The sequence below is a fragment of the Salminus brasiliensis genome, chromosome 16 (genome assembly GCF_030463535.1).
Source record: "Salminus brasiliensis chromosome 16, fSalBra1.hap2, whole genome shotgun sequence".
Lineage (NCBI taxonomy): Eukaryota > Metazoa > Chordata > Actinopteri > Characiformes > Bryconidae > Salminus > Salminus brasiliensis.
This window is the reverse complement of record NC_132893.1, coordinates 6,230,735-6,250,948: the sequence shown is the minus strand read 5'-3', so window position 1 is coordinate 6,250,948 and position 20,214 is coordinate 6,230,735. Positions and strand designations below refer to the sequence as shown.

The window sequence follows — 20,214 nt, the reverse complement described above, 5'->3', positions numbered from 1 at the left end:
ACAAACAACAAAAAAGCCCATAATGTGTCGCTTTCTGCTGTTTCTGCAAGTTCTTCTTTTCCTGAATCCAGACACCATTGCAAAACTCAAGATGGAAAAACCTCTGTTTTTGGATGATGGTCCAAAAAGGCAAGCGGCAATAATGCAACATGTCCAAAGGTTTGTAGCTCTTTACTTTTACATTTAAGGCATTTAGCAGACGCTCTTATCCAGAGTGACTTACAAAGTGCTTTGCTATTTACCCAAGAAAACCTTTAGCTAGTTAGAATAGACTAATAGTTCAAAGATACCTCTAAACTTAGACATTACTAAACACAAGGCAATAAGGTGACCATAGTACTCTGCTATTCGTCCAAGTATACATATCATATATAATATGTATTGTACAGCACTGTTTATGTTACATAAACCCATTTTTGCTGATGTAGGTAAACATAAATCAGTAATTCAGCAAAAAATAAAATTTAAGAACAAGCTTCTATCAGCAGCTCATCTGATTGACCATCATTAAGCACTGATTTACCAAACCAGGTGTTGGATGAGACTCCCGTGAGAACTTTGGAGATCTCTGATGTTAAAACATTACTTTTTACATGAATGTTAATTGTAATTTTGTGATATTACTGTTTTGCTGAGTATATAAAGTACAGTACAGTACATACATAATGGCAGATTTTTGAGAAATCATGGCTTAACAATTCAATTTGATTTTCCAGTTATTTTAATACTTATGCCTCATCTTTCCGATATAAATGTTTGATGTCAGCATTTACTTGTTTTCACAGTAGACACTGTACAACACAGGGCGTTTACAGGGATCGTCAGTAGTGTCGGTATCGGTGTCTTGGTGCTGCTGGTGTTGAATGGAATAGCCTGGAAAGTGCGCCTGACCGCATACTGCTGCTTCTCCGCGAGAACAACGCTGATGCCCTCTAGTGGCCATATATTGCCTTACAGCTCCGCGAAGCTCATTTGTGGAGACGTTCCAATTTGCGTGCTTGTGTCCTAACTAGAAGGCTTGGGTCTGAGTCCGAATAGGTTACACTTGCAGTCTTGTGTTCAAATGTGTCAGTATGTAATTGGTGGGGCCATGGGCTTCGGATAACGCCAAAGTCAGAGAAGCATAGTGAAAAGGTGTTAGTGTTTAAAGGGGGAAAATACTTGTAGTAGGTGAACTTTTTCTTTTGGAGGATTTTTGCTTTAAAATTAATTACATTTTTGACATTTAAAAAAAATATATTTCTTACATTTTTATTTTTCTAAAGCATTTTTTCAGTTTCAGTTTTTTTATTAGTCATTTACATTCATGAGTCTTTTCTTTTTTTTTCTTTTATAAATTTTTTATTGTATCTACTTCTTTCAGTGCTGCCGCCTTTAAGTCACCACATAAGACACCACCGCATTTTAACCATATTTGTGTTTGTGTTTAATAAAATCCTCCTTTTTGCTTCATACTATTACTTATAGTCTTAACATATAGCCCTAGAGTCCAATACCACTCCACGCTACACCCTACACTACACTGGCACACTAGTACTGTCCATATACTGCAACCACTGCACTTGTTTATACCTGAATCCATTTACCTATTAACCTATTATATATATAGGCTGTGTCCGAAACCACATACTAACACACTAATTAGCAAAAAATAGTCAAAAAATAGTGCACCACCATAAGAATAGCACGTGTAGTGCTAATAGTGCGGTTTCGGGCGCATCCTCTTGGCCCGTTTCATCTCTGCTTGTGTTCCAATTAGAGCACTAACGGAACTTAGCTACGTGACTTACGTTACGCGCTAACGTCGTTGGCGGTGTGGTGTTCAAGTGTTCTCGATGTAGCCAGCTAGTAGTGCGCAAGCGCGCAGATTGGATCGCAGCCCGTGTCTTCTGTGTGTTCTGTGTGCGCATGCGCAGCTCGCCATATCGAAATCAGGGCAGCTGCAGGGGCGTTAAGATGGTGCCTCTGGACCGAGGCTCGGCTGTTTATTTCTGTTAGAAGTCGCGCTCGGACTCGCGTTCACGCTGAAACGCATCACTGTGTGTGTCGCGGTTACACTGCGGCTCTTCTGCAGCACCGGTGTGTGTCCGTCGACGTTTCCTCGGCTGTGTTAGCTCGCCAGAAGCTGCGGGAGTCGATAAACAGCGCCTCGGGCTGAAGTTTGAGCGGCGCGCTTGCTGCTCGGCTGCTCGGCTCCTCGGCTCCTCTCCAAACCACTGAAGAAAGTGGATAGAAATTCTGCCCGACTCGCTACGAACTGTTAAGGTAGCCGTTATTCGCCTTTTCACACTCCAGAGACGCTCGTTTCCTTCATTCAGCTGAAATAACTGCCCTCAGACGGGCAGCAGCGCAGTGCGTTGCCCCGCTGTTTACTCGGAGTTGCTGTAATCCTCCGCTAAGCTAAAGCTAACTGGCTAGCAGAGACGCTAGCCCACCACAGGCATTGCGCAAGGCACGAGCTGCTAGCTGTCTTTGTCGCATGTAAATCCTAAACTATGTATAAAACTGCTGAATGTGTCTTAAATAACTTACGGTTAAGACCTACAGTGTAAAGTTGGTGAAGTTAGCTAGTGCTAACTAACTAGCTAGTTAGCTAAAATGCTAAAATGTGCCACTGAAAGAAACGGGCAGTCAAGCTAGCGCTAATGACGTTAGCTAGCTTGTTAGCTAACTCAGCTACTAACTTACTGAGCTACTAACTTACTCAGCTACTAACTTACTGAGCTACTAACGTTATAAATAACTTTATAAAAGAGAGAGAAAGTGAAAGACAAACAGCGCAGTCTAAATAAAATAGCTACATCGTTTTATACATTTTAGCTCTTCTTTAGCCTCGGTCGCTGTCTCTCTGTGGTCATGTCGAGATTTAACCCTGTTTACACTAGTTAACACTTTGAGACAAATTTAGATTCATAAAATCAGCTTTCTGTGTGTTTTTGTAATCCTTATAGCTTAACTGTAATGCATACGAGGTAGATGTGGCTTTTAATAATCCTTTAAACTCATAGTTTATGAGAGAAACTAATATTAGAAGAGAAGCAGGAGAGTATGTATGTATATGTGTATATATATATATATATATATATATATATATATATATATATATATATATATATATGGTGTAAATGTAGGGCTGGGCAATGTGACGATATTTTATCGTATTCGTGATACTCTAAGCTTTTCTAAGCGTATCGAGGATATAGTCAAAGCACTGATCAACTGCATGTTTCAGTACAGCCAGTGTAAATGGTCTGGTCTGGTTTAGGTGGATGAAGTGGTATTTTTTAAGAATCTGTGGCTACTGATGATTATGATTATTAGGACTATTGTGGTTGGCGTGGTGCAACAGATAACACCACTACCTGCCAGTGAGCTACCACACCAGCTACCTAAACCAGACCAATTACACTGGCTGTACTGAAACATGCAGTTGATCAGTGCTTTGACCACGTGGGAGACTGGGGTTCGATTCCAAGTCTGGCTGACTATGCTGCTCTACACCAATAAGAGTCCTTGGGCAAGACTCCTAACACTACAATGGCCCTCCTCTGTAATACGAGTAACCTTGTAAGTCGCTCTGGATAAGAGCGTCAGCTAAATGCCGATAATGTAATGTAATGTACTGATGCAATTTGCCTGCAATCATATATATATATTGCAGTTGATATTGTATATTGGGAAAATGTCCAAGTATCCTGATACAATATTTGTACCAGGTCTCCCATTATCATGCCAGGTAGGTTTAGTGTTCCAACTTGCCCAAGGACTTTCGGTCTTGGGCACCATCTGCCATAGGGAAAATGATGGTGTTACCCACTACCATACACCAACTGCTACACCAGGGTAGATCTTGATAACCATGTGCTAATTCAAGAGTCTGTTCTCTTTAACAATGTCTTTTTTTTTTTTTTTTTTCGTCCCTCCAGGCTAAAAAGTGAATGGACTCGCTGGTGCTTTCTTCTCCCTGAACACCCAGTAAAACGGTTTTGAGGAGCCACGCAGTTGAAGACCGGTCAAGATGTCAATCACAAACACGCCGACCAGCAACGATGCTTGCCTGAGCATTGTGCACAGTCTGATGTGTCACAGACAGGGCGGGGAGAGCGAGACCTTTGCAAAGCGGGCCATCGAGAGCTTGGTGAAAAAGCTGAAGGAGAAGAAGGATGAGCTTGACTCGCTCATCACTGCCATCACCACCAACGGAGCTCATCCCAGCAAGTGTGTGACCATCCAGCGCACTTTGGATGGCCGGCTGCAGGTGAGAGTGGCCAGTGACCGACACGAGCCAAGGGTACTTGATGAGGAGGAGAATGAATGGCTAGAATGTAAATATTACACTGGACAGCCTGTTCAGTCTGTTCACCTGCAGATGCTCTCCTCTGTATAAATGCTTGTGATGTCTTTTCACAATTTCTAAAGTTAACGTACATTTATTAATTGCAGATTTATTTTGTACTTTAATTTGTATGTAGCCAAGATAATATTAGCTTCATGTGAAGTTCATTGAGTTTGTTCACATGCATTCAATAGTCCAATCATAATCATATTTCTGCAGTTCTCTTTTTGGTTAAGTGGTCATGTAAACTGCACACTCCGATTTCTTAGAATGAAATAAGGCCTAGAAATCTAAAAAAAAAAAATGATTAAAATAAATGTGATCGAGAGCTGCTTGGATTTCTGTGAGCGTTTATTTGCTTGCATGCAAACATAACTGGGTAGGACTGACTCTTTTTGGAAAGTGCTTTTCTCTGTCTTTGGAGCAATGTCCAGAAAGCTTTAAAAGTGGGCACCATTGCATACTATTAGAAACCATAAAAATGGAGATCTTTATTTGCTGGTAAAGTGTGGTCCATGTTTACAAAAAGCCATGGCAGGAAGTTTGATGTTTACATGAGATGCTTATGATATTTTTGGTTGGTTGCAAAGTAAAAATCTGATTCTTGCCTGACTCATGTAAACCAAGAGTTTTCCCTTCATCTGATTTCTTTCCTGCTGTTATTGGATTATGTCCATAGAAACACATTCCTTGTCTGCCTAGTTTTGACTTGCAACAGTAACATTGCCCTGCTTGCTGACTTAGTGTTTAAAACTGAAAGCCCAGCATTGTGGTTCCAATTAATTGATTGGGATTAATGCCATTTTCTGTAAAGTTTTTCCGAACTCAGTGCAGTGAATACAAAATAATGTCAATAGGTAAAATTTTACAGCCCATATAACTATTGCTGTTGTTTTCAGGTGGCGGGACGCAAAGGTTTCCCACATGTGATCTATGCCAGACTGTGGCGATGGCCAGACCTCCACAAGAACGAGCTAAAACATGTCAAATACTGCCAGTTTGCCTTTGACCTGAAGTGCGACAGTGTCTGTGTGAACCCATACCACTATGAGCGGGTGGTTTCAGCAGGGATAGGTCAGTCAGAGTTTCTTAGTCGTAACAATGTGACCTTAGTGGTTGTTTGTTATGCTAAAGTACTTTTTCCTCCCCTCTTGCAGACCTGTCTGGACTTACACTGTCAGGTTCAGGTGAGTTGGATTTGTTGGATGATCTGACATTGCTTCATTCTGATGCAGACCCAAATACTCTAGTTTAAAGATGTGCCAGCAGCACCTCAAAATGCAGTCAAGCCAGATTAAAGAACAGGCTAAAAATGTAAACTAGCTACTTGGAACTGTTAGTTAAACATTTAAGCATTACACTGTGCAGTAATGATGCACCAGCAGTTATTTACAGTATTTATTTTTTCATTTGTGCAGTCCTTTTCGAAATTCTTGATGTTTTTGAAGTACTGATGACATTGTCCTTGTCATTTTACTCATCCCTAATTTCACTGCTCCAGGTTCATCTGGTCTCATGGTCAAAGATGAGTACGACTATGATTGTCCATCATCTTTGCCTAGTTCTGAGGGACACATCCAGACCATTCAGCACCCTCCTACTAGGCCTGTGGCTCAGGAAGCCTTCAGCACATCTGCCCTGCTTCCTCCAACAGACGGCAGCAGCTCGGCCTCCTCCTCCGCCTTCTCTAGCATTGCGGTGGGACCCACAAGTGAGACTTCATTACTGCACGTTTCACACAATTTCTCACGCTTTCTCACACAGTCTGTCAGTTTGCTCCTTTAATATCCTACTTTTCATCGTGTCATGAATGTTTAGGTCATGCTGAAAAGCTTTCTCATTAGGAGAGGTGTTGATGTGTTAATGGTTTGTATGTGTGTATGTATGTATGTGTGTGTTTGCGTGCATCCCCACACCCACCCTTTCCTCGCTCTTTTCTCAGCTCATTCCAATAGTCTTCTCTCAGGGAGTCATAGCAGTGAGAGTCTGCTACAGATTGCTTCAGGGACAGGGCAGGGAACACAGCAGAATGGCTTCCCTCCAGGACAGACCTCTACTTACCACCACAGTAAGCTGCCATTGGACCTGGTGTCACTACACTAAATGGCCCTGCTCTCAGGACCAGAAAGCTTTTCAGCATTTCCTAGATCCATCCTTATTTTTATTTTATTTATTTTACCTTTTTCTGTTAACTGTTTTTGTACACTCGGTAAATACTATAAAATGTGTGTTTTCTAAAAACATGTTTTTCCTTTACCTAAAACTATTAGATGCCACCTCCACCTGGACCAGAAACAACAATTTTACACCCAATGTGCCTCACCCTCAGAATGGCCATATACAGCACCATCCAGCTATGCACCATACAGGACACTACTGTAAGTCTAGTGCTCTCGTAGCTGCATATGACTGCAGTATGTTCTAACTCTGCTCTGTTCCTTCATCAGTTCTTTTTCTTTTACCCACCTTCAGGGCCAGTTCACAACGAGATAGCGTTTCAACCCCCTATTTCCAACCACCCAGGTAAGTCCTGCCGATACACTTCACAGTTACGTGAAGTTCACGTTTCTTGGTACCAGGCATTGTTAGATGTTCTCTTCATCATTTATTAATTTTGAAAGACTGGGGCATAGGAAGTTCTGCAGTCTGTTATTACTTGTCATTTTAGTTTATATTTCTAATTATAAGATGTTTATTTTGCAATTGTATGTAGCAAAATAGCCTAGCAGTGTGATTAGACAATGAGATTATGCATAATGAGATGCATGACAAGATAATAGCTAATTCATACATGCACTCATGCACATGTAATGTATATAGCCCTCTGTATTGTAATCTGCCAAATAACGGGCATTTTCTATAGTTGTAAAAAAAAAAAAAAAAAAAAACGATCAGTGACAGAAAATATTTTGATTAACACTATAAAATGTCTTTGATAAAGCTGCACACTGATTGAGATTTATTTTTCCTCACCTCTCAGCTCCTGAGTATTGGTGCTCCATTGCCTACTTTGAGATGGATGTTCAGGTTGGGGAGACTTTCAAAGTTCCTTCAAATTGCCCCATAGTGACTGTGGATGGGTATGTAGACCCCTCAGGTGGAGACCGCTTCTGCCTGGGCCAGCTGAGTAACGTGCACAGAACAGAAGCCATTGAGAGAGCGAGGTATTGTTTAGCTCTGATGTTTTTAAGTCACTTTAAACAAAATTTGAGCACGCATTCACAACTTTGTCTTTTATTTGTTTTTGTTGGTTTACAGATTGCACATCGGTAAGGGAGTTCAGCTCGAATGCAAAGGTGAAGGTGACGTGTGGGTGCGTTGCCTGAGTGATCACGCTGTCTTTGTACAGAGCTACTACTTAGACAGAGAGGCGGGGCGGGCTCCTGGAGATGCCGTACATAAGATCTACCCTAGCGCATACATTAAGGTGAGACCCCTTTAAAAAAACAACAAAAGGTGTGTGTTTTAAAAACATTTTTTTTTAATATATGTAATATAAATAAATAAATAAATGTTTGTGTATTTATTCAGTGTTTTTGGTTTCAGTAAAATCTGTTCAGCGTGTCACACGGTTCATGTGCTCACTACTCCACTGCAGGTGTTTGACTTGCGACAGTGCCACCGGCAGATGCAGCAGCAAGCAGCCACAGCTCAGGCAGCAGCTGCAGCTCAAGCAGCAGCAGTGGCTGGGAATATCCCTGGACCTGGGTCTGTTGGGGGGATTGCACCTGCAATTAGTGAGTACAGCCCACCCTAACCTCTACAGGTCTATAGCAAATGGTGAAATTATTTAATGCAAACAAAAAAGTGGGTTATTGATTGATTTATTTATTTTTTACTGTAAATAATAAAACTTTATTCAAAACAGGTTGTGGAAGAAACTCTAGTAGAAACATCCTGGCCGGAACAATTTAGTCTATCTTAAATGTAGTCTCATCAGATGTGATGTTTTAGTATTTATTATCAATAAGCATGACCGGTAGAGTGTCAACTAGTAAGACTACTTGGGGTGAAATGCTGCTTGCACCTGTAGAGAGAGTATGCGATATGTGTAGCACTAAAGGTGCAAATATTTGTGAACATAATGCAGAACAAAATTCCACAAGCACAAGTTTGGTTCAGCCACTATTAAAGTGCTTGTGTTAGCAGTGTGCATGGTAATGCATGTGAGAGGTGTTTTGAGTGCTTATTACACAGCACAGATGCTACAAGTCCTAAAGAAGACTTTTAATATCCATCCAGCCCATTTGTTCATGCTGCCAGATGTTTTGTGGTCTTAAAAGCTCCTGAAGTCTTAGGTTCGATATTTAAACATTGTGCAGCAATCCTGTTATGATGTAACAGATCTTGTTCATCACACACCTCCCCTGTAGCAAGCAAATCACAGCAGAGGGAAGCCAGATTGTCCCTCATTTCAAAGATGGAAAAAGTTTAGTTTTTGCACAAAATCCCTTGGCAGGAAACCGGCCTTGTGAAGATTAGCAGAAGAATTACAACTGTGTGCTCAATACAGAGACATTTGTATGTTCAGTAATGCTTGAAATTAAATGGAAATGACATTACGTAATCACTGTTGGTGTTTGTCAGTCAATTTGCAAGGAATTAGAGGCAACAATAATGAAAAAGTTGTATACTACTTTATATTAAAAGTCAATACTTTTTACTTTTGTGCATAAAACCAAACTAGTGAGTTATTTGTAGAAAGCTGTAGAGATGCATGTCAGTCATATTGCTTTAAAAAATGATCCTCCAACACCACAATTAAATTTCAAACTGATATTTGATAGTTATTTTACTCTAGAAAAGCAGAGCATTTAGGTGACACATTTATGTGCATTTTATTATTTGTTACTGCATTTGTAACCCTGGACAGGGTTAGGTAACTGGGAGAGACAGGCTACTGTAATGTAACTGCTTAAGTGTGTTGGAAAATTTCCACATTTGCCACAGACTTGTAGAACTTGCTTGATTTGTTCCAAATACTGCAAACTGCAATCGCTCCCTTTTCACAGATTGTGATTGAATAATTAACATATTCTTTTTTTTTTTTTTTTTTTAATACACTGGATTAATATAGCTTGCGCTTGTGAGTGCCAGAATTTTTATTAACGCAGGTGCATGCAATCTGTGAAATTGCTTGACTTGGCAGGTTCAGAGGTACACCAGTACTTAGCCCTTTTTGGACAGGATAAGTTTTAAGTCTAATTGCTACATTTTGTAAATGGATATCTGTTGGCATCAGCAGATATACAAGATATGTTGGGTAGTTTAAGCTGGTAGTAACTTCAGGCTCCTGCAGATGGCGTTGCTTGAGGCAAATACGGCTATAAATACCTGTGGCGTGTCGCAGGATACACAGGTTGAAAAGAGGTGGTACAGTGCTGTGAGTGTCTTGTTGGATGTGTGGGAAAAAAAAAGGTCACAGTAGATATTAATGACTGGCAAAAAGGAGCGATTGCTTGTGGGTGTATTAAAGGCCGTAGTGTAAAGGAAGGAGCTGAATCTGCAGATGTATGGAAGTGTATGGACATACAGGTCTACCAGCAGTGGCAGAAATCTCAGTCTGGGGAGCTTATATTAAAAATAATTGTCCCAAAGTTCTTCTATCATTGCGTCCCTACTAAGTAGTTGGTACACGGGGCAGTGGTGGCTCAGCGGTTAGAGCACCGGGATATTGATAACAGTTCGATTCCCGGGCTCTGCAAGCTGCCACTGTTGGGCCCTTGAGCAAGGCCCTTTACCCTCTCTGCTCCCCGGGCGCTGGAGTTGGCTGCCCACCGCTCTGGGTGTGTGTGTGTACTCACTGCCCCTAACGTGTGTGTGTGTGTGTGTGTGTGTGTGTGTGTGTGTGTGTGTGTGTGTGTGTGTGTGTGTGTGTGTGTGTGTGTGTGTGTACTACCAGATGGGTTAAATGCGGAGGACACATTTCGCTGTACAGTGACAAATACGTGCACCTTTACCGTTTTTATCTTTACCAATGTGACCCTAATGACCTGCATATTAAATGTTGCTTCCAGGTTTGTCTGCAGCCGCTGGAATTGGTGTGGATGACCTGCGCCGGCTGTGCATCTTGCGGATGAGCTTTGTGAAGGGTTGGGGTCCGGACTACCCCAGGCAGAGCATTAAGGAGACGCCGTGTTGGATCGAGATCCACCTCCACCGGGCCCTGCAGTTGCTGGATGAGGTGCTGCACACCATGCCCATCGCTGATCCCCAGCCCCTGGACTGAGCTCTTCATTTCTTGTACCTCCTTCATTTAGAACCAAGAGGCACTGAACAGAGTGGACGTTTTTCCTCTCCTACTTTTGTTTTTTACTTTTCTTTTTTTTTTTTTGAAGTGCAGCCAGACAACTTAATGCCGTTGAACTGTGTGAGCTAGTGCGGATGAGCCTCCCGATGTAAGACGGCGGGTTGGGTTCGTATCACTAGCCGACCTCCATCCTTGTGTTGAAACCAAAAGGCGAGGAGAAAGTCATCACGCCTTTCTTTAAGAAGACTTTAAGGTTTTTATTGGGACAGGGATGGAAAGTTGTTACACTTTTGACGTAACTATACCATGTTACTTTTTGCATCTCGCAAGTACGCAAGCCCCCTGTGCATATACCATGCGCTGCTGGATGGACCTAAAGCGATCTAGCAAAAGAAGAGGCTGAAACTGATTTTACATGGATTCAGCTCCTCACCTTCAGATGTTCTGGTTACAGAAAGAATCTAAATGATGTGATTTCTTCATGTAGACTAATGTATTGTTTCTTCAGTTGGCTGAACACCGTGCCTTTTGAACAAAAACGTTCAGGGACACCGTGTAAGTTTGAGTATCAGAAGAGATAAGATTATCACTGCTTTACAGGGTAATGTTTGATGAATTACATTAATGGCTTATTGATCGTAGTTACTGACCTGTTTATTAATGTAGTCATTTGAGCTGGAAGTAGGCTGTTTTGGGGATTTATACAAAAGCCAGAGAGGTTACTGGCAAACTCCAGCTTGTCAAAGCTCTGCACACATGGTTAGAATTTGTCTTTTTCTTGTGATAGTAAAACAGGACAGTTATTTTCTACGGTTTTATCTGCAGTATTTGCTCTACAATGTGTGCATTGGCAAACTCTGTATTAGGTCCGTGGTATTGGCACGCCTATCGGCTAAGCTCCTCTTGTTCTGTAAGATAAACAGCAGTTAAGGTAGGTTGGGCAAGTCCATGTGAAGTTGAATGGACAATAAGAACCCCCGCACCCCCCCCCCCCCCCCTCTCCCGTTTCAGCTAAATGGCATGATTGCTTACTATATAGCACTTTATTGATGTTTCCCACCCCTTCTTTTTCCATCATTGAATTGTTCATTTATCAGCAAAACTGGGCTGTACTGCCAAAACATTAAAGGAGAATTCTGCTGTTCACAAATACTGTCATTATGAAAACTGTTGTTCAGAGTGCTTTGATGTGAAGAATGAGAGAAACATAGTCTGAATTGTTCACACCAGTAATGATGGGAAGCTACATTACAAATTATTACTCAAACTGGCTGCAAATGTGTTGCCTATAGAATTTTATAGAGTCCTTGTTAAATAATTGTAATTAATAATTATTATAATTAAGAGAGAAAGCTGGAACTGGAAATGTGTTTGTAAAAGCCACTCCTTGAGAAGAGGTAAGATGTAGGGTGTTGTAGGAAAATAGTGCTCATTCTGCCAGTTCTTTACATTGATCCAAATTTCCTGATAAATGTACCAATAGAAATGCTCTAAAATGACTTGGAATTAAATCTTTTTTTTTAGCCATCGAAAGTTAAAAACCCTCCTCCCTATAAAGCCATAAATAAAGTAGCTGTTTATCAAAGCTTCCATCAACTCTACTGTAAGATTTTTTTTTTCCCTACCCTTTCACATCAGACACCTGAACAACTATGTTTACGTCTTACTGAATTTTACATACGGATTTGGAAACTTGGCAGAGTTCCCTTTAATTGAAGCTGCATCATCAGGACATAAAATTCACACCCGGTTCGGCCTCAGCTTTTGTTGTCCATTGCTGAACACTGACAGCTTATTGTTCTTTTTAATGTGACCTTGCATGTTCAAAGGGCTTGTGACGTTTTCTCGTCCTCAACTCTTACTCGTTTCATAGGAAAGTGAGAGTCGAGAGACTGCACTGTGAAGAAATCATGATTTCAGAAAATTTGGCTTCTCTTTTTAATGCCCATCTTTCTCCCGTCTTTCTGCCATTACAGGATATCCAGGTTCAGCAGTGAATCATGTAATAAATTCCAATAATGTTTTGATTGGAAATGAGCTGGAAATCAGGTATGTGTTTGTAAGAACACTAAAAGCCATATGAAACTATAGAGTAGAGGAAGATGTCAGTATTCCGGAGTTATTTTTCTTCTTATTATAAGGACCGACTGACTGAGGTATCTGATTATAAGGGTTTTGACAGTCCTGTCAGCTTGGTCCATCTTGGAGTGGGCGTACTTAGATGCTGTTTTACAGCCTGATAACGTCATCTCGATTTGTATGAAAAGAAATAGGAGTAAAGCTGAAATGGGAACACAAAGATGTCCGCAACTGCAGTTGGCTCTTTTCGGTAGATGATCAGTTTAATCAGATCATTGCAATATATTTGAAAGTAGAAAGTTGAATTATTCCTGGTGTATTGATCCCCCCCCCCCCCCCCCCCCCTTTCAATGTGTGACACGTGTTTACTGGGGGTGTACACGGTACACGGTAGTCTCTTGTTTAGTTGCATTTTTCAATATTGCAAAAATAGGGAGTGCCTGAAAATGTACCTCACGTACTAACTCCTTCCTTGGCTTGGTTTTGGTGCCCTGATTGTGGGCTTGCTTGTGTAATTTTTGTATAATACTTTTATGCAGTACTGCCAGATAAGACAGTATAACCTACATTTTACCGGAACATTAAAATGAGTGCTTTTCTTTTTTTCGGTGAGGGGCGGGGGGTGGGGAGCACGGACGTGCAAACATTGTTTGATGCCCAAACCTGTTAAGAGGCTTGAATTCAATACATCTAGCTGGTGATCAGGGCCCATTTTCCCAAAAGCGTTGCAGCGTAAAAACCATCGGAACATGTAGAGAGTGTTGGCTTTCATGCTCACTTTACCAGATTGTGTGCCAAGATGTTTTTTGGAAACCCAATCATGGTTTGATGCTTTTCAAACTCATCCCTTCTGCAGCAAACAGAGCATGGGCTAAAAGATCAGAAAGTTTTATCTCTAACCTAAATCTAACACTTAATGCAGTCACCTAATGGGGAGGTGCTTCAGAAAGCAGTAACCAGATGGAGTGGTCGTGCTGAAGGTTTTGGCGAGGGGGTGAGGGGGGGAGGGGGCGGAAAGTAGATTTCAGAGAGCAGGGTTCGTAATCGTTCATAAATCATAATCGAGGTGAAACGTACAGGTAAATGTTTGTGACCGTGATTTGAGGTCATTTTGCCCAGCACTAATCCACTGTTTAAAACGTGTATAATTCATATGGTCAGCATTGATGGTAGCCTGTTTTTTTCCCAACAAGAAAAAGTTTATTAATTGAAAGACAGCCACAAGTAAGTAAACAACACTAATAAGCTAGCCTGAGCTCAAGTCTGAAATATTCAGAAAAAACAAACTACATGTGTCTTGAATAGTTCCTCTATTTTCCTCATAACGACACACTAAATGTTAATATATGCCTTTATAAATATAAAAGTTCCCCAGTTTTGTTATCCTTCATGTAAAATACACAATACAAATCACTCTACACATATTGGTTAGCTCTTACCAATTTTTCAGAGAATATAATTTACTAAGAGATAAATTGAAACAACACACGAGAGAAAAATAAAAAAGGAGAGGAGGGAAAACAAACAAACAAAAAGAAAATACATACTGTATGTATATGTAAAGTACAATACATCGTCTGAAAAGTGAAAGAAAGTTGGGGGGAGGGAAAATCACCATGTACACTTTCAAAAACAGCAGTCATAAAAAACGGTTTAACGAAAGGGAGTGTAAATAAATAACCTTCCATTTTTATTTCAATATTTACAACTAAGACTGCTTTTTTCAGCTTTTTTTTTCTCTTCCTTTTCCAAGCACGTTGAGTCGCTCAGGAGTACCACAATGCTTGTGCTTGCATTAGAACGCGCTACAGCAGGCCACGACTCACTAAGTAAACCGTCAAATGGCACTTAAAATATTCCGAAAAGCATAAAAAACAGAACAGAAAAGAAGGAAAACAGAAACAAGCACATCACTCTACGTACAGTAGAAAGGAGAAACGTCGTGATTATGATTAGTGCAGCGTTCTTACTGGATAAAATAACATCAGCATTTCTTATGCAAGAGATCCAGAAAACTCCCCCCAGTTCTCAGTCGCCCGATGGACAGATGGAGCAGTGTGCCTCTAAACGTGTACATGTGCATATCTGTGGTTGGTGCAAAGGGACTCAGGATGTAGAGGACAGCAGGGACACCTGAACCACAGCTAAGAGTTGACCTTTGCCGCCGGCCAGCTCGGCTGCTCAAACTCGACTGTTGTCGCGCCTGCTCTGCTTCAAGTGCGCGAGAGCAGTCAAACCGGTGGTCCGTATAGAGGTCTTAGTGAAATCAAAAAGGCACTGAAGTCTCTTGTCGGTGAAGCTGCCTTACTAGGAGAGAGACTGCCTTCTCTCTCCCCTGTCTGCAGTAGCTCAGGGGTTTGATATGTTAAGCAATAGGTCATGGTTGTTTTCTTTCCCCTCACTGCCTCGCGCCGACATGCACCACACTTTGGTGACAGAAAGGGGCGTGTTTAGGGTTCAAAAGCGAGGCCAAACTTTAGCAGGGCAGGCCAGCTTGAGTCTCAGGAATAAAATTGGAAAATGAAAAGCATTTAAGAGGCATTTCATCCTCTTGGCAAAAAGGGGAGGGGGATGGGACGCGACCGAAGGCAGGTTTGTAATAAACGCAGAAAAAGTGTTTATTTACTGTGGCACGAAAAGAAATAGAAAAGCAAAAGTTCATGATATTCTAGCAGCACGATAAAAAAGGCATGCAAGACCAAAAGCACTTTCATTTTTAACTAACCAATAAGCTAGGAGCTGCTCTCACTTCCAGGCACAAGAGGATACAACCAAACGGGACAAAGCCTTAGCGAAAGTAAAACATGGTTAACTTTACAGTGGGAGGAGGGGCCAAACATTACAGATCACTTTCTCAATCTATAGCGTTTTCCGTCAGCAATTTCAGCCATGACTAGCTCATTACCATAAAAAAGTGACTTAATGTAGTATCTAGTTTGCAGATTGCACTCCGTTAAACAGCAAACGTCATGATTATCATCAGGTTTCAGAGAGCAGGGCTTTTGGGAACGTTCTCCTTTTAGAAACATCCGAAAAAAAAGCAACTTGTGCTAAAATCAGGCACAAAATTAAACTTGCAATACGTAAACAGCAGTTGGAAGGTGTCCATGGGAACAAAGCTAAAAGAAACGACAGCATCTGTGGGCGGGTTTCCCCCAAATCAACAATCAACTAAATGTCAGTAGTGAAGATGAAAAGGTTTACCAGTTCATCTGGTCTTCCAGTGTTGCATGACAACAATCAATAACAAGTAAAAATCAAGTACCAAAAAAACAAAAAAAAACAAACAAACAGTTAGTCCATTATAGAGTCAGCACCTTTGACCAGGGAGCAACTGGACACCAGACGGCTTTCCTCTTATAATAACGTATGTAGCTGGTGCTCTTGGGTGAAAGGGAGCCATTCGTTTTGCAAAAATCATTGGTCCGGATAACCAATACAGTCTCCCAATGATACGGACTGACCTCCCCCTCCCCTTTCACAGTCAGTTAACGGATCAACCGATCAACAAAAGAAGCTACAAAAGCAAAACCACCAGCTCAGAATCAGCTAGAACCACACAGAAATGAACTGAATCACCTGTAATATATATATATATATATATATATTTATAGCAATATATAGATCTAGATTTATATTTAACTTTATATTCATAGCAAATAGCAAGTTTTGGTCCCGTATACAGATCGTCAGTGTTTAACAAAAGGAATGAACAGTGTCTGGTGCGTAGGGGTGGGCAATACGATTTTTTTTTTTTAGGGTGGTTTTAATGATGCTATAACATTAAATAAACCACCAGACTTCTGAAGGTGTACTGTGGTGTCTGGCACTAATACAGCAAGACCTGCCTGATGTTGTAGAGATGCTCTGACCCAGTCGTCTAGCCTTCACAATTTGGCCCTCGCCAACTGATTCTTATGCTTGCCAATTTTTCCTGCTTCCAACACATCACCTTCAAGAACTGACCGTTCACTTGCTGCCGGACATATCCTACCCCTCGACAGGCGCCACTGGAACCAGATAATCAATGATGTTTACTTCACCCGTCAGTGGTTGTAATGTTATGGCTGATCTGTGTATAGTCACTCATAGGAGAGATGTCCTGATCCAGGCTGATGGAGGTGTTTTATTGAATGGGCGTTGGCTTCTGTAAGTCCGAGCTATGTTTGATCTACTGTGTTTCGATACACCACGTGCGTTTTCTGAAAGTAACTAGCAGCTGATACGTCTGGACTATGAAACTATTTTACATTAGACAGTGCCACCATAGAGGACAGGCATGGCTTTCGCTGTTGAATTATATCTGGTTAAATGAGGCTTTCTTCAATTTTTCCGGCACTAGCTTTAAAACTGTAGTTTTTAAACAGTCACTGGCCAGCATATTTATTAATAATAATAATAATAATTAAAAAAGCAGAGGGAGCAAGCTAAAGCAGACACAGTAGAGAATTATGAAATCACTGCATCAGTCAAATCAAGTAGTCCTGATTTTAGTTTTGATGATAAACACTCTGAACTGAAGTGATTTTACTGCAGCATTTTAACTTAACTGGCAGCCAAAAGTTCAGTCAAGTTGTAAACCCTGCACTTAGGCCACACCTCAGTTCTTTCATAAACCTTCATAAATGCATTACATCAGTTTCATAGACCCTAAAATAGAACCCTGTGGGACAACATATGCTTAACTGTTACCAAGTAATTTATTGTAATTTCTGCTAATTAGGATAAATAAATCTTAAACAATAAATAGTTAAACTCTATGAAATGGCCAGGAAAACTAAATACATCAGTCCAGAAACACACAAACACACACGCACTAGTTTTACACTAGTAGTAACAGGCAGATAGCTTGACACAAAAGGTGGGATGCGATTGGATTAGACAGATACCCTAATTGTAAGGTACTTGGATCAGAAGGGGGCCCGGGTCAAGACACTCTCCTGTGGTGCATTGTGCTGGTTCTGTTTTACCAAACCTTTTATCAAACCAAGAACGACTCGTGATATCACCCACCCCTCGCCGTGCGAGACTGGCCAAAATTAGCGTGACTGGATGAGACAGAGTGGACAACACGATACAACGTAACATGTAATCAGAACTGCAGGGCTTTTGCATCCAAGGGCTGGCACCACTGGTGTGAGGTAGGGTGACGTTTACACCGACAATGTAACAACTGACGGCCAAAGAAAAAAAAACTAAACAAAAATTATAATACAAAAATAACAAAAACACAAAACAACAAACCACAGCTACGCCCGATTCCAGCCCAAATGCACACACACACACACACACAAACAAAGGAATCCTTCACCTACAACTTCGCAAAGGCAAAGGATGGAGCAGGCCTTGAGTGACCGCCAACTTAGTAAACTGCACATCCAGACAGTGCCGTACCTACTCACGCTGATGACTGACCACAAATCCAGCCACGAGTCCGGAGATCATCACAAGGGTCAGGTGATGTCGGATATCTAAGAATGACCGGAAGGTGAGCTCTCAGTACAAAAACCAAAACCAAACATAACACTACACGTTTGTCTCTCTCTGTGTGACGACGAAATAAAAAGCTGTTGCTGGGTTAAGGCACTATGATGAACCCGAGGTACATTAAATCCCTGACATTCGCTCTGTTTTACAACACGGCACAGGTGGGAGAGGAAACAAAGCTTTACAAACAGCCCGGAACAGCCAATCGCCACAAGTGTTTTTTTTTGTGTGTTTTTGTTTTTTTGGTCCATAACAGGAAAAATCAACAAACAAACAAACAAAAAAAAATGACGAGTAGTGTTTATGTAGCTTACGTGAAACGGCTCCTCTCCAAAAAGCTACCAAGCAAATTCAATTCCACAAACAGAAGGCAAAAGAGGAACGCTTGAAACACAAAAGTACAGTCGGATGGATAAGCAAGCTTTTAAGTAGTTCAGAAGTTCAGTAGAGTCGTCCAGCCTGCCTGAGGTTATAGCAGCACAGTATACAGCAAGATTTCCCACTGCAACACAAAGCCACATGACCAGTAATACAAATAAATAGGGAGGAAAAGTGACATCAAGTCAAAAATAAGTCAGATGTTTTTTTTGTCATTTAACTTGTGGAGCTAGTGGCTTGGATTTGAGCTCTTGGTCATCAAAAACAACAATAATAAAAAAAATCTAAATCAAAATCACCATTTCTACCAGCATAGGGACTTTAAACGCACCTTCACTCTCACTTCGAGGGTTGCTCCACGCTGGAAAAGCTAATGAAGCTGATCACACAGACTAAGTCCATATTATGGCAACACAGGACTTAAGCTGGTTCCTTGAAAGGGCAGCTATAGGGCCTGCAACTAAGCCATTAGGTGTAGTGTTATTGTGTGTGAGATCCAACCCTGCTTAGCACGAGACAGATAAAGATTTGGGGAGATGGTGGAGGGTGGATAGTTTTGGGAGAGAAGTCATGAATCAAGACAGTGAAGTAGAGAAAAAGAGAGAGTGCAAGAGTGAGGGGGGGGGGGGGGGGGGTAGAGAGGGGGGAGAGAGAGAGAAGAATGACCAGGTCTGTCATTCTCTCGCCTGTTTCACACAGAGGCGTACGCGTTCCCTGCGCCGCCGCAGTGGCGGATGGTGGTTGGTCCAGTGGCCGAGCCAAGGATGTGGTCGGCGTGGCCGGACGCAGTGAGCTGAATCGAGCCTGGCTGCACGACCCCCACCACAGCGCTGCTCCCATCCTCCATGGCGCCCACCTGCAGCACCTGGATCACCTCTGCCTCAGCTTTCTCACGCTTGGCCAGCGGCTCGTCAGACTCCTCCATCTCCTCGTCCAGGTCGCTGTCCATCTCGCTCACCTCGTCTGTAACACACAGTGCTGGACTTGAAGTTAAAGTGGACACAGCATGATTATTACTTCAGTTACAATCTTTTACCAATTTAAAAGAACAAGGAAAAGAGCTCGAAGTCTGGGCACCCTGAATGTAACCCTGAATACTTTGGCAAGCACCACAGCTAAAAGTCTTCTACTGAGCTCCACTGATCCTGCTAACGGCTATTTCTTAATTACAATATGAACTGAGAAAATGGCTACCTGAAAACACATTGCCATCCTCTTATAGTCTTCTCCTGCTTTGTCAGCATCAGTTATTTCATTTTACCTGGGACGCTGCTTTGAGGAGTCATAAGTCAGTCATAATAGTTTAAACAAGCTAACAAGCTAATTAATGTTTTGGAAACTTGGTAGAAGTAATCTGAGCCCTCAAAGCTCATAAGGTGCCCAAATGTTAGCATGGTCTCCTTCACACCCCTCTCCCACTTAAAAATTGGACAAAAGAAAAAACGTCGCAATCTGTTGTACATTGTACAGAGCAATCAAACAAGCCTATTAATGCAACAATCTGTCTCTTTCCTATGTGTTTATTTACAGCCAGCGAGGAAGAAAACCTTCAACGTTTAAAACACTGCTCACATTAATTCCAGCCTACTGAGGGCAGCGTTTTCACAGTAATGGTCCATCAAGAAATCTGACTCACAAAAGCTTGTACAGACACCCCACTGGATCCAAATTGCTACACTTGCCC

General features: G+C 41.6%; 2 protein-coding genes across 3 annotated transcripts in view; one reads left to right on the top strand and one right to left on the bottom strand.

The window, feature by feature from the left end:
- Window positions 1-1,941: 1,941 nt before the first annotated feature.
- smad4a (SMAD family member 4a) lies at window positions 1,942-13,269 on the top strand. 2 transcript variants are annotated; one of them, XM_072658273.1, is made up of 12 exons: window positions 1,942-2,265; window positions 3,927-4,258; window positions 5,236-5,410; window positions 5,494-5,523; window positions 5,838-6,047; window positions 6,279-6,404; window positions 6,607-6,714; window positions 6,809-6,859; window positions 7,317-7,500; window positions 7,595-7,763; window positions 7,935-8,073; window positions 10,354-13,269. In XM_072658273.1, exons 2-12 carry the CDS (start codon window positions 4,019-4,021, stop codon window positions 10,563-10,565), a joined length of 1,644 nt encoding a protein of 547 aa, XP_072514374.1. In that variant the 5' UTR covers window positions 1,942-2,265; window positions 3,927-4,018; the 3' UTR covers window positions 10,566-13,269. The 2 variants fall into 2 exon arrangements, with proteins under 2 accessions (XP_072514374.1, XP_072514375.1); XM_072658274.1 differs by lacking the exon at window positions 6,279-6,404.
- A 573-nt stretch (window positions 13,270-13,842) lies between these two features.
- The window catches only part of rfx3 (regulatory factor X, 3 (influences HLA class II expression)), a 28,356-nt gene continuing 21,984 nt past the window's right edge, over window positions 13,843-20,214 (bottom strand). Inside the window, exon 17 of the mRNA XM_072658592.1 lies at window positions 13,843-19,493. Within this exon, the coding sequence (XP_072514693.1) occupies window positions 19,222-19,493 (272 nt within the window). The 3' untranslated portion in view covers window positions 13,843-19,221. The remainder of the gene's footprint in view (window positions 19,494-20,214) is intronic.